This window comes from Heterocephalus glaber, unplaced genomic scaffold (assembly GCF_053883595.1).
Source record: "Heterocephalus glaber isolate CG9 unplaced genomic scaffold, H.glaber_assembly_v1.0 deba00001164, whole genome shotgun sequence".
Lineage (NCBI taxonomy): Eukaryota > Metazoa > Chordata > Mammalia > Rodentia > Bathyergidae > Heterocephalus > Heterocephalus glaber.
The window spans coordinates 739,262-753,740 of NW_028258205.1; the positions used below are offsets into that span (position 1 = coordinate 739,262).

At 39.7% G+C, this 14,479-nt stretch overlaps 1 protein-coding gene across 2 annotated transcripts in view; it reads right to left on the reverse strand.

Moving 5' to 3' along the window:
- Positions 1–14,479, reverse strand: part of Gabra3 (gamma-aminobutyric acid type A receptor subunit alpha3) — a 228,011-nt gene that overhangs the window by 61,418 nt on the left and 152,114 nt on the right. For both annotated transcript variants that reach the window (XM_004871055.3, XM_013067906.3), the window contains exon 5: positions 12,218–12,438. In XM_004871055.3, coding sequence (XP_004871112.1) covers positions 12,218–12,438 — 221 coding nt within the window. The remainder of the gene's footprint in view (positions 1–12,217; positions 12,439–14,479) is intronic.

A 14,479-nucleotide genomic window follows, 5' to 3' on the forward strand; every position in this document is an offset into this window, starting at 1 on the left:
AGGTTCGAGGGGGATGTGGGATTTAGTGTCTACAGTTGTGCGGGCTGCTTGCTCCCTTCTCCCCTGGGTGTTGTCTCCATCCGGAAATAGGTTGGTTGGGTAGTCTTTGTCTTGGCTGCCCCATGCTGTGGTCCCCCAGGAGTCAGGTGCCACTCCTCTGTCATAGGTCTGCCTCTCACATGGGGGTGGGGTGCTGCTTTAGGTTGGTTGTTTTCCTGGGGGGGCACTGTCCCAGATTTGGGTGGTAGCAGGGTCCTGTTCTCTCCAAATAGTAAATTTGGCTGCTTTTCAATGATCTAGTTGGAAGTTTTCTGCTCTAGCAGCCTGAACAGATTAAGACTGTGCCCATTTGCCTTTGGTCTAGGGAAAGTACTCCTTCTGAAAGTGAGGTTCTATTCCTCATATCTTGAATAGTAACTCCCACTTTACTAGGTTACTTTCGCATTTATTCATTCCTCTGATACCACAATCTTTAGCACACATTTGTTACCCAGAATGCTTGTGTTAGTCACATAACATTAGTATACCTTAAAATACATGTTCTTACTTCACTTAAAGAGTTTAAAACAGTATACACTTAAAATAAATGAGTCACTTAGATTGTAATATCTGTCCCACAAGAAAATATCAAATAATTACTAGATTTCTGCATATAGAATATTGCTTTTTTTAAAGAGGAGACATAAGCTAGGAGAAATCCACAGAGGAAATAAAAGTTCCCACACTCGCTGCAGTGCTAAAGGGTAAAAGCTACTGATTATATGGACTGGTGACTCAGTGCAGGAAGGAAGGGCTGCTCAAGCTTCGACTGGGATAAAAGTATCTGAAGTTCAGTGTGCGCCCCACTGCAGAGAACCTGTCAACCAGTACTCTGAGTACTCTGAGGAGTGTTCTTTCTAAAAATCAAACTGCAGACCACACCACTTTAAGGGCAATGGAGGTGCCAGGCAGGCTATTTGTTTAATCATGGAGCAAAGGGCAGGATTTGGGATTTATAGCAAAAAAGAAAGGGTAATAAATCACCTATAGCCATTATCAGTACAGGATGAGTCACTTGAAATATACCACCACCAAATACCCAAACCAAGGAGCGCATTAGTCACAAGGGTCTCAGCTGTCTGCATGCTTCCCATTAAATCCTCAGGCTACAGACAAGAGGCTCGGATCAGGGGAAGCCAGGAAGAAGAGCACGACATGGCTACATTTAGCCTTCAGAGGCAGCACATCTGGCTTTTAATGATCACCTCAGAGGCGTCACTCACTTTCCTGCACTCTTCCACTTCCAAACACTTGTGGTCTCACCAAACAGAGCTCTAATGTGTCTGTCTTTATATGCATTATCTTTTTCTCTCCAACCGAATGTCTTTTCCTCTTTATACAAGGGCTGAACAGTAAATAGAAGGAAAGAAGGGAAAGGAAAAATGGTGAGAAATGGAAAAAATGGAAACAAAGTCTTTGTAAGTAGGGAAGGGTGGAGGGCGTGAAGGGAGGGCTAGGAATGGGGAAAAAATAAGGACCAAGATGCATTATGTAAAGGTACAATTCCCAATGAGACATGGAATTGTGCTGTATACCTACAGTGTACCAATAAAAGAATTTAACAAAAAATAGTCTTTATTTAAATTTTTAAAATTTTATTACTGTAAAATAAACATTGCCCCTACCCCCACCCCATTTTCCTCCTTGCTTTGAACACAGGGATCCTGTTGTTCTGGCCACTTTCTGAAGCAGTTCTGGAAGACCTCTTTCCTGATTGTCTCTAGGAGATATGATAAAAAATGCAGTTAATACTGCTTGTGAGTACCATTCAACAGAAAGGTAGGCTGTAAAAATATCATGGTGTGTCCTGTCCTTAGCCATTTTAGTCACCAGATCTGGCACCATGAGACATCTGGCTCTTCATCAAAGTCACAATGACCATGATAGGTAAACATTTTGAATCATTTCCAGACTTAGAAACAGCCGTGACACTGCAACTAAAGACATGAAAGGGGGCTTCCAGAACTGCTTCAAAAAGTGGCAAGAACAATTGGATAAGAGTGTTTGAAACAAGGGCGAATGTTTAGAGGGAGAGTAATGATAATATACCTTTTACTATAACAAAAATGTTTTAATGTAAACATCCACTATAGCTTTCTGTTACATCTCCTATGTGCAACACAGTTTTTCACATCTTTGCTGAAGTATTATCTCTCCCATGTTATGCTGTTTGTGCCCTACCGACATAGTGGTTTCTTTCAGCTCACAAAAATCCCAGACCACATTGGACAGATATCCTAGCTCTTAGCATGTAGGATGATTAGAATCTGTGTGTTTGTCTTCTTCCCAGGATTCAGAGCAACTAAAGAGCAGGATCTCTGCTCATCATTGCAATCCTGTCTGTGATATGGGGGTTGGCATGAAACATGGTGCTTGATAACTGCTTCTTGACCTAATACAGATTTTTGTGAGATAAGCAGAGGAGGTTTTTCTAAACCTCATTTCCCAGAAAAAGAAACTGAGATCCAGAGAGATGAAATGTCTTGCCCAGGATACATTGCTAATCTGTGCCAGAGTTGGGACCCACACCCAGAGCTTCTGATTCTTACTCTAATACTTATTCCACTGCAACACAGGGTCTCCACCGTGTCTATAGCATCGTCTAAAATAGCTGTGTACTTCAGAACAATAGGGACCCTTTTATTGATCAGCATTAAAATCAGCTTTTGAAAGTGTTCAGTCTTTCTAGAGACCAGCTTCTTCTGAGAAGAAAGGCATTCCTTCTCATTCCAAGGCACTGCTTTCCACTTTGAACTGGCAAAATTGAAACAAATGTGGGAAGATCACCTGAGAATACTTTTCTGTCTCCCCCACACTGCTCGAATACCTGCTTCTCTGTGGAACACTCCCATACCTGAGCTTATAACCCCATGTCTGAGTGAATCCTGTAAACTTCAGCTCATAGCACACCACTGCTGGATGTTTTGGAAACTTCCATTATGCCTTCTAGTGTAGTAAATGATGTGTTTTATCTTTTCTCTCAGGATATGAATTCTTGATGAGTGGGGAGTAGATGTCACTACGCAAAGCACACAGAGTAATTTGTGATTTATTGAGGACTTAAACTATCTCTTTCTCCTCAACTCATCCTAAACTTTCTCAGAGCCCAAAATGAGCCACTCTGTCTCTTCTATGTTCTTACTTCTGTTCATTAGAGTGAGGCTCACGAAGTGTGACTCTGGGAGGCAGTTGCTCATTCCATGAAGAAGGAACTGCAGGTTGAATTCCCTAGAGCAAAAAGTATTACAGAAAACAGATTGCGTGAAAGAAAGCTGGTAATGCTTGGTTGGCCAGATTACATGAAATGCTATGCGACTAACAATCTGGCCCAAATGCTGTGCCTGGTTTCTGGCCATTTTAGAGATACTCCCTGTAATGAAAACTCAAATGCAAGCTATTTGTATGTAAACTAGGAAGAGAAGAACTTTACTTTTAAAATTTGGGGGCGGAAGCACCTGGATTCATGCAGAATCTATCCTTTAAATAATGTTTTGAAAACTCCAAAGTCCATAAATAAAACTGACCCAATCATACAATCAAAGAATAAAGGAAAGTGTCATAGTCCCAAAACAATAGCAAATCTCTCTTAATTTGTTCAAAACACCACTTTCCTCTTGATGATTCAACATGAAGAAACTGCTGCTTATTTCCTTTGATTTTCAGCTAAATATAGCACACCGGTTCTGTGCAATAAATAAAAAATATTTTGTACAATGTATTCAATTTTTACAAAATCTCATTGTATCAAATTTCTCCTAGGTTCCAGACCTGCATTTTCAACTGCTGCTTGTCATGTCCACTTTGGGTGCATTACTTCAAACTGACAGCCCAAACATTCCCTTATTAGAGGAAGGGTTGTGCAGTAGAGTGAAAAGAAGTTTGCTTCAACTGCAAGTTGAAGCTTTTGTGTGTGTTTGTGGTGTGACTTCACTAACTATACAATGAGGATGTTAACAACAAAGTGAAATCTCCAGGGAGCGGACATGTGCTAGGACATACGTCACACAATTGCTATGCCGTAGCCCATCTACTCCACACAATGGCCTTAAAAGGCAGGTATTGTTATGATGCACCACACTTTCTTTTCTTTTTTTTTTTTCTTTAGTTCTTTTATTGGTACATTTTAGGTATACAATTCATTTACATTTATCATTGGGTGTTTGTACCTGTACATGATGTATCTTGGTTCTTATTTTTTCCCCATTACCTGTGCGCCCTTCACCTCCTCCACCCTCCCCTATTTACATAGATCTCATTTCCATTTTTTTTCTTTTCTCATAGTTTTTCCTTTCCCTCTTTTCCTTTCCCCTTCCCCTCCCTTCACTCCTTCATCTTTAGATTTTTTTTCCTATTTCAAATTATAACCTGCCAAAGATTAAAACTAGACCCATACCTATCACCATGCACTAAACTAAGATTGAAGTGGATTAAAGATATAAATATTAAGACAGAAACACTAAAATTGCTGGAAGATAAGTTAGGTAGAACTCTTGAAGACATTAGCATAGGAAAAGACTTTATGAACAAAACCTCAGCAGCACAGGAACTAGCAGAAAGAACCAACAACTGGGATCTCATCTTATTAAAAAGCTTCTGCACTGCAAAAGAAACCACCAACAGAGCTAACAGACAACCTACAATATGGGAAAAAAATTTTAGCAGCTGTACCTCAGACAAAGGACTATTATCTAGAATATATAAAGAATTGAAAAAAATCAGACCCCCCCAAATTCAAAGACCCAATTCAAAATGGGCATCTGAAATGAACAGACATTTCTCAGACAAAGAAGTAAAAGCAGCAAACAAATATATGAAAAATGTTCAACGTCACTTGTCATTCAAGAGATGCAGATGAAAACAACACTGAGATTCCACCTCACCCCAGAAAGAATGGCTGCTATCAAGAAACCAACCAATAACAAATGCTGGCGGGAGTGTGCAGAGAAAGGAACCCTTCTCCACTGTTGGTGGGAGTGCAGCCTGGTGCAACCACTGCACCACACTTTCCTGGGGAAGGCCGGAGAGCACTCTTACTGCAGAACTCCAGTGCTGAATCCCAAGGCTGTGCTCTGCCTGGGTACAGACACGGCCATAGCTGTCAGGGTTCCATGGAGCACTTGAGCAGTGCCTGGCACACAGCGAATGCACGAAAAGCACGGGGCCCTCGAAACATCCCCTCCTCTCTATAAAGTGCTTCTCCAATACCAAGGCCTTTTGTTATTCGAACTGCAAACCATTCAGTGTCCTGGGAGGATATGTCAGAGATATTCTCAACGTTGCTCCTTTTTAAACTCCAGTTAAACTCTACAATCTTTTGCAAACCTCTCTTATATGTAGTCTTTGTTCTCTATTCCTAATTTCCATTGTCTCTGCTCAGCCCATCAGCCCCTTGCCTAGACTATGAAATGCCCACTAACTGGTATCCTTGTTTCCAACACATCCTCTGAGAGGGTAACCAGAGGTTTTAGCTAAAAATAAAACAAAACACCCATTTTCAGAGACTCCGTTTTCTCTTTTTCTTGGCAATATTTCTTTTCCCAGTTTGCCTTGCTATTAAGTCATGTGTACATGAGTTTATTCTAGGCAAAGAAAGGCCAGTAGAACTGAGTATGCTGCTCAAGGCCTGGTCTATAAACACCTCTCCCGTGCAATCCTCCTCTCTCCTTCCTCTTCTACTCACATGGTACTGAAACACACAGTGGTCTTGGAGACTATGTGTTGAATTTGCCAGGGTTGCTAGATGAAAGGATACTGGGTCCCTGAAGACACCACTTGGAAATGAGCTGTCTGTCAATGGAGACCATTTGCTTTGAACTTTAGGGAGGAAGAAACACACTGCTGTCACATTTAAAGCATTACACATATTTTTGGTTCAGCAACTTGTATTAACACCTATGTTCTCATGTCACTCCCTTTAAAAATAATGTTTCTATATACCTACGGGGTAAATGTGGTCTGTATCCTTTCCTGATTATCATCCCTCATTCGTCATGCAAAAGTCCTTCTAAATAGGTATGCCATTTGGCTCTATTTCCTACTAGCCTTCCTTACTACGGCCACTTTCCTAAAGCTTAGTACTCTTTGTCATTAAATGGGAACGTTCACACTCAGGTCATACTTTTTCACACACTCTTAGTACTTCCATTTTCTGAGGGGACTTCTTTGATTACAGGAACCATTCACACAACATCCTGAACCCCACTGACTTCTAATTAGGAATCAACTACCATTGCTGCTACTTCTTGAACACATTGCATATCCATGTCCTTATCCAAAACTTTATTCGGTGGAAGGATCAATCACTTGACAGGCTTCGATTTGCCTAATAACAGCACCATACTAGGCAACTCATTTCTGCTTTTTAAGTTTCACCTCCTGAATCAATTCAATAGGGATAATAAATGTAGGTGTTATATATCTATATTGAACAGTTATTTTGAAGATTATAGATATTTTACATAAAGTGTTTTGCACATAATAGGTGTTCAATACATAGGAGTTGTTTGTATTATTATTATTAGAGAATTATAGCAGGTTCCCTGCTTAGCACCTTGCATTCAGCTTTGCCTTCCTCCAGTCTGCCTTGTACACTGCCCCTAGAGTCATCCATCTGAAATGCAAATCTATTTGATTCCTTGCTCTGCAGTCAAGTCATCCTTCTGCCAAGGTACCTTCCAGTGTTGCTTTCCATGCCAGGCTGCTTCCCTGCATGCCTGTCTGTCTAGTCCTGCTAAGCTTCATGTAGGGCCTTCCATGTGTCACCCCCATCTCTGTTCCTTACCCTACAGAGCTGCTCTCCAAGATGTGTATTTCCTCCCTAGCTTTTAATCTAATTTACTTCTACACATCTTTTAGGTCTCGGCTGAAAGGTAGTTTCCTCTGATATATATTGTAGGTGTCCCCACCAGTTCATTTTATTGTTCCGGCCAGATGTTCCCATACTACTCTCTGTTTCCATATCACGTCTCAGAGGAGACACAAAATTCCTGATCGGTGATGACAGCTTGGGAACACGCATCTTTGTACAGCTATTTCCTCTGTCTGAACTATTGTGCACTTCCATCCCATCCCTCATCTGCTTGATAGTTTCCTACATTTTCCTCAATATTCAAGAGATAAGATATGCATTGCCTTTTGCAGTTTTCCTTGATGCTCCCATGTAATTCTGTTTCCTCTTTGCCCTCTATTACCATCGTGTTTTGCACCTTCCTCTGCTTAGAGCATTTTATCTTATTACGCAGATGAATGTGTACATGTCTCTTCAGCAGTTAAGCGCTAAGACCACTGTGAGTGTGAGCTGTGTCTTACTTGTCCCTGTAACTTGGCACTTAAGCTCAGAGCCTTAAATATAATAAGTGCTTGTGCATGTGGTAAGTGAATGACTCAACTCAATGGCATAGGGTGGAGTTAAATTTCATGAATATTTTGTCCCTTTTATTCAGACGATGAAAATTTTTTACTCTATTTCATTATGTAACATTTATACACGTTAAGCATGAAGAACACAATGAACATGTTTATCCCTATCCTAATCAATAAGCATAATGTCATTAATAGAGATATAAAGTTTCCCTTGTATCTACACTGGAATAATAGAAGATATCTTGTAAATGTGTGTGTCATGTGGGGCTGGGCTCTGTAAGTCCCCTGTGTACTGTTTCCATCTAGTGTGTGCACTGCTGAAGTAAAGCAGCAGGTCATGAGCTGCTACTTGCCTTTCAGGGTTGTCCTCGGGTCACAAGCTGAAGCAAGGCAAAGTTCCTTTCTCAACTGCCCTAATTACATGTGGCACCTGTTCAATTTCTTTCTAGGTAACTGTCCTTCTGTAGTTTTCCCATGGAATCCAAAATAAAGTTTCTGAGGGTCAAAATAAGAAAAAGGGTGGTGCAGAATAACCCTCCCTGAAAAATTCAGTGTCCTGCAGACCTTATCCAATTTGTGATTTTTATGTGGCTGAAAGACAGGGAGCAGCTATGGCATTGTCAGAATGAGGGACTGGAGAAAACAGTTTAGTGACTTGCCAAAGTTCACTAAATCAATCAGTTTGGGAGCCAAACTTTTAGCTTGCCAATTTGACCCTGGGTCTCCTTCCAGACCCCCTTTCCTGGATGCAGGATGAACTTTCTTCCGTGTAGGAAAAACATTGTTTTCATCATGCGCCTGTACTTCTCTTTCCTCTATTCTCTACTTCAGAATAAGCACAAGGCATTCCACTTAGACCTTTCAATCAGCAAATTTCACTTTCCTGTGTGATTCAAACTAAAATGAGGAGGTCAGTGCTTATCATCCTCCTATTCATGCAGCTCTATTTTCAGATGACTAATCATGCGCTCTGCTCCATGATGTGCCCACTTCATCGCGGCTCTTCCTCTTCACTTATCCATATTCTAATACACTCATTCTCTCCCCTCTTTCCTCTTTGTATTTCTCTTCCAAAACTCAAACCTATTCTCTATCTTCTTTCTTTTACTGTTCAGCTTCTCTTCTATCCTTCCCCAGCCTTTCTCTGTTCCTCTGCTACTATTCTCTTGTTTTCACGTTTTTATTTTTGTTGGCACATGTTTGCAGCCCACGGTGATGACACTCATCGTGTGGAGCTGGTACATGTACATAACACATGTTCATTTTCTCACCCCCCTCCGATTCCCTCCCTCCCTCTCTCCTCATTTCTTGGTCTCCTTCCCTTTGGAAAAAGATTTATCTCCCTGTTTTCTGTTATCATTTACTTTGCTCTTTATTTATAGTGTGGATTTCTCATAAAAGAGAAACCATGCAACATTTAAGCTTGCACGTTTGATTTATTTCACTTATCATTATGGCCTCAAGGTGCATCCATTTTCCTACACATGACTGAAGTTTATCCTTCTTTATAGCAGAATAGTACTCTGTTGTGTATAAATACCACATTTTCTTTGTCTATTGGGTTTAGTCCATACTTCCACAAGCTTCTCTTCCGCTGACTACTCTCTTGGACCCTTCCACACATCCTCCTCATTATCCCATGCCTCCATCTACCTCACCTCATAATGTTTTTTTCTGTTTACATCTACTGCATTCCATTCATAACACAATTGTGTGAATTCACATTTCCTCTCCAAATTCTTCTCCTTTCTGCACTTTAATACAAGCATGCCTCTCTTCCATGTATTCCTCTATTAATGCTCTACTCTCTCCAAATTCTCCTTTACGTCTTATAACTATTCAGGTCTCTCTCCTGTTCTATCCAGCCATGACAGTTAAGCTGCACTATCAGCTTCATTGGCTTGGGGCTGCTTGGGGGATTAGTAATGCATGCTTCTGGGTGTGTCTGGGTGGTCATGAAGACATGAGCTTGGGAACTGTGTATGGCCCCTGGCCCCTTCCTCTTTGACACTGTTCCCCTGCTCTGATTCTGCTGCCATGGAACTAAGCAGCTTTACTCCACCACACCCTTCTGCCATGATATTTCTGCCTCAGAGCCAGCTGATCTGGAGCTGAACCTCAGAAATAGGAGCCAAATAAACCTCCCCTCCTTTAAGTTGTGCACAGTAGGTACTTTGTCTCAGCGATGAAAAAGCTGACTGATACGCTTCAAACCGCCCTTTCAACATTTATTTTTTTTCATGCAGTGTGAGATGCGTCCATCTCTCTTCACAGGTAAAACTCTACCATCCCTTATGGTTTCCTCTGGAAACTTTCTTTCCACATATTATTACTATTGTCTCTTCAACCTTTACTTTTCTGTTACACCATTTATGCTGTCGAATAAAAATGTGCCAGTCTCTCTACTGCAAACAAGGGCAGTCTCTTTTACCATGAATGTAGCCATTATACACCCCTCCCTTTCATTTTCAAGGAAGTTTTTGGAAAGGATTCTCTATATTCACTGTCTCTACTGCCACTACACCAACTCTTAAAAACTCTTCGTTGTACAACTTGCACAAATCTTATCACAGTGGTCAGAGGAGGCACCATGGCAAATCCCATCCTAACAGTTAATGGTTTACATCCTCCCTCAGAATGGACACATGCTATTTACACACACTTTTGATTGGCCACAAGAAGGCATTTGTTCATGCCCAACTTTAAGGCTCAAGGCAGCTATGACACCACCATGTACCCAGAAGGAAGCAAAGTGGGAAATACTGGAAAGTGGTGATACTGACTACCACACTTAGCTTTCAAGACAGAGTGCACTATGACTTTATTTACACTTCCCTGACTTTTCTTATAGGTCTCTTTCATAGTTTCCTCCATACTCCTGCCTGACTTAATGATAATCATGCTGCATGGTTGAATCCTTGACATGATTTTCCTTTCTGGAAGTGATCATATCCATTCTCATGGTTTCAACTTGTTCCAAAATGCTAACTACTCCAAACTTTATATCTCTAGCTCATGTTTCTCCCCTGATCTTAAGACTCAATATACAATTGTTATTAGACATTTTGCCCTGGATAGTCTCCAATCTTCTTAAACCTTATCTTAATTCCAAGATTAACATTACAAATTTATCTAAATTTGAACTAACTTTATATGGCCCATCCTAGTTTGCAGTACCAACACTACTCATGTTATTTGGGTGTCCATAGTTGTTTTTTTTTTTATTGTACCAGGAGTCAAACTCAAGACCTTGCATTTGCCAGGCAGGTGTGGCACCAGCCCTGGGTTCCTATGATCTTGACACTCCTCCTTTTAGTTATTTTGAACTTGTCTATATTTAGTGCCTATTCTCTCAGTATATTACCTTTTTCCATCTTAATCCACTGCTCTGAATTACAACTTTATTACTACCCTGCTAGGTGATTCAGGCTGTATCCTAGCCATTTCCCTAATTTCAGTCTCATTTCCTTCAAATATATTCTTTTCACAGTAACTACATTGCTGTGTGTAAAATACAAAACTAATCAACTCATTCTTTTGGTTGAAATGTCTTCCATTCCCTGAAATTGCTCACTTGGTTTTCTGTCTAGAATGTCCTTCCTCTCTTCCTGCTGCCCTTACCCACACCTTCCATCTTCCATTTCTGTTTATATCCTTTTGTTCTCCTAGTCTGTGTTTCTCTCCTACTCTATGTGCATTCCTCCTCTAGTTGCTCATCTCCTCTCTTGTCTACATTTTCTCTTAACTCTTCATTTCTAAGCATTTTTCCCTGGGCATCTTTCTGTGTCCCAAATTCTTGTAGTAAAAACAGCAGTAAATATCAAATTTTAAAAGGGCCTAATATGCAGGCAAACTGCATATTAGTTATTCACCACCTGTTTCCCAGGCATGCATTGAATTTCACTGTAAAAAATGCAAATATATAAAACTGAATTAGCCATGGAACCTGCAGTGAAGGATTGCATTTATCCACCCAATATAGATTCACTCTGCTACCCAAACTTATTAATGTGGGAGGATACCACAGGAAGTGACAACTGCAGCTGAGGAGCTGGCAAAAGGATACAGAACCACCAAAGTTACCAGTGTTGGGGCAAAGAACCTTACTGCATTGCAAGCACTCCAGTTATTCTTTTCATTAGCAAATTTCAAGGTCTAATAACTCTAATGATAGTAATAAGTCATGAAATATATAAAATTGGTCTTTTTGCAACTGAGGTAGACAAGTATGAAATACATCTTATATTTTATGTATAGTATATTTCAATAAGATAAAATCTGAAGTTGTAACTCCTTAGACTCCCCAGGCAATGTGGTATAAAATAAATATTGCTCTATTCTTATTTTTGTACATAAAACATTGCATGTTTTAAAAATATCTATCATTATTTCATCAGAATCTCACTATTCCGCATCATAGGGTTACTGTGTTGAAGCAGTTAAGCCCAGTACATTCTGATGATTACAGAGGTCATGCTTATGTATGTGTTATAGTGAGTTTGTATATTTAAGTGCCCTTGAATATGTATGTGCCTGTGTAGCAGGCATGTGTGTTTTTAAGTATGTATACATTTATATAATATGAACATATATCTCTGTGTATCTAAGAATGATTATATGTCCAACTATCTATTTATATGTGTATCTAGTATATCTGGGTCTGTATATGTAGTGCTAGTGTATTAGGAAGTATAATCTGCATTTCTATTCTATAACCTTAAGGAGTTTTCAGTGGCTACCCTAAAACCTGCCACTTTCCACCCTAGTAATACCCTCAATATACTATGAGTGAGACCTCAACATCCCGTTCTCTGACCTCATTGTATAAAGGAGGGTCCCGTTGTCCACCAGTCTGAGCAGCTTGTTGGGTGTGGTCATATTATGAGCCACTGATTTCTTGCCATTGTGGAAGAAGGTATCAGGAGTCCAGATCTTACTAGCCAGGAGATTGTTCAGTGGGAGGATCTTCATGGGTCCATCAAATTTCAGTCTTTCATCATGCCAAGTTTGTCTAAAAAATACATCAATAGTGTACTCCTGGGGTGGGGGGAGAGAGAGAGAGAGAGAGAGAGAGAACAATGTTTTAGTAGAATTTTGGTGAGAGCCCTCACATCCCTTAGCAAATAATAATTACCTGGCAATATTTCCTCCAATATAAAAGAGCACTAATGTGTTGCAGTAATTACTGATAAATAAGGCAAAATGATTATGGTTGAAACATGAAGCCATGATGAGCTATAAGTATGGAAATAATATAACTTACATGTTTTGTATTAGGACAATCACTACCAACACTGCCTCACTCATCCTGCAAGCTGTCTACCAGATGGCCTGGTGAAAAGGCAAGTGGCCTTCTCCATCCTGTGACAGCTCTAATAGGAGCATACTGGATACCTTGTCTTCACTCTTGGATAATCCCACATGGGAGTCCATGTTCACCATAGAAATAACCATAAAAGCAAACCTTATACTTTAACACAAATTTTACCTGAGCATCAAAATAACAATGGGTTAAGATATTTCCTTCAATACATAATTAAATCTTACAGCTAAACCAGATACAAAGCATCCACAAATAGAAAAATGGGAAAATGAACAGAAAATTAATAAAATGAATAAAATTATTAATAAGTGAAAAAATTCAAAATTTGTGTCAATATAAAAACAGATTAAACAGCAATAAATGCTTCACTGTTTGGTAATAGCAGAATAAATAGCTTGAGTACATCTTCCTTTAGCTGTAATTAGGAAATATGAACAACTATGTCCATTACCTGAAAGCAATGGAAAATCACAAAAATCAAACAGAAACTTCAAGTTAATTTACACTTGGAAAATAGCAGCAGCAATGTATCAGAATTGTGAGTTAGTGTTTTTTCTTTCCTGAAGGTAATCCCCCAAACCTAGAATTCCTTGAGGAAATATATGACAGACTTATTAGCTTAAAGTGGCAGGGAACCAGGAATATTAGGGGTGAGAGTGCTGGAAACAAAAGGTTCACAAAAGTGATGGGTCCCCAAATCTGGGTATTGTCTCGGCTCCAAATCCTGGCTGACCACTGTGCTGCAGGCAAATGCAGGAAACCCTAGGAACCACTGAGAAGCAGGCAGGAATAGAAATATATCAAAGGAAATGATTAGGACTGGATGGTGAGCCGAAAATGCTTGGGAAGTTTCTGGAAGGAAGAGAACCATTGAGAGGATGAGTCTTAAAATCTAAGTACAAATTCGCCTGAACTTTTGACTGTCCACTAAACTACACAAGGTACAGGCAATAGTTCCAGTTAGGTTTATCTATTTTTATTTTTATTAGTGCATGTTTATAGAACATAATGATTCCATTCCTCGTGGGGAGTTGGCACATGTACATAACATGTCTTCATTCCTTTTTCATCCCTTTCCCTTCCCCTTCCTAAACCCTCCCTCCATCTCTTGGTTCCTTTCCCTTCTGCAAAGGGTTTCTCTATTTCCTAGTATCTATCTTTTTCTTTCTTTATTTATTTTTTTATTTTCTCCAGAAGTTGCTGTAAATCCTTTAGTTTAAAATCCTCTAATAGCTCTAATCAGACCTCAAATACATTTTTCCCTGACATGAGCTGGTCCTTGCCTTTCTAGAGGAAATCTCCACTCTTCCCTCTACAATTAGCCAATCTTGCTTTTCTCTTCCTCTAGCATAGCAAGTACATCCCTGACTATGAATGGAAAGTTAACATAATTTATTATCTAAACTAAAACACTTTTAACAGTGAGAGGAAGCTTTATAAATAACCAGGACAACAGGTGTAAACTCCGACTCTGCCAGAAGAGAACATAGAACAAAACTCCCACACAGAGCCATGATCCTGAAAGGCTTTTGCCCTCAGCAAAAGGATGAAAATTATATAAAATTAACTAGAAAAAAATCATCCCACAGCACCAAAATTGAAAAACTAGGGAAAAAGGAAAAGTATTTATACTGAGATTGAGTAACTTTAAGCTTCATCTTAGTTTGATGTTCAAAGGTACATTGTGTGCTTGATCTAACGCTTTCAAACTAAGAAATTAGCATAAATTGGTCTCAGGCTGAGGGTATTACTGCA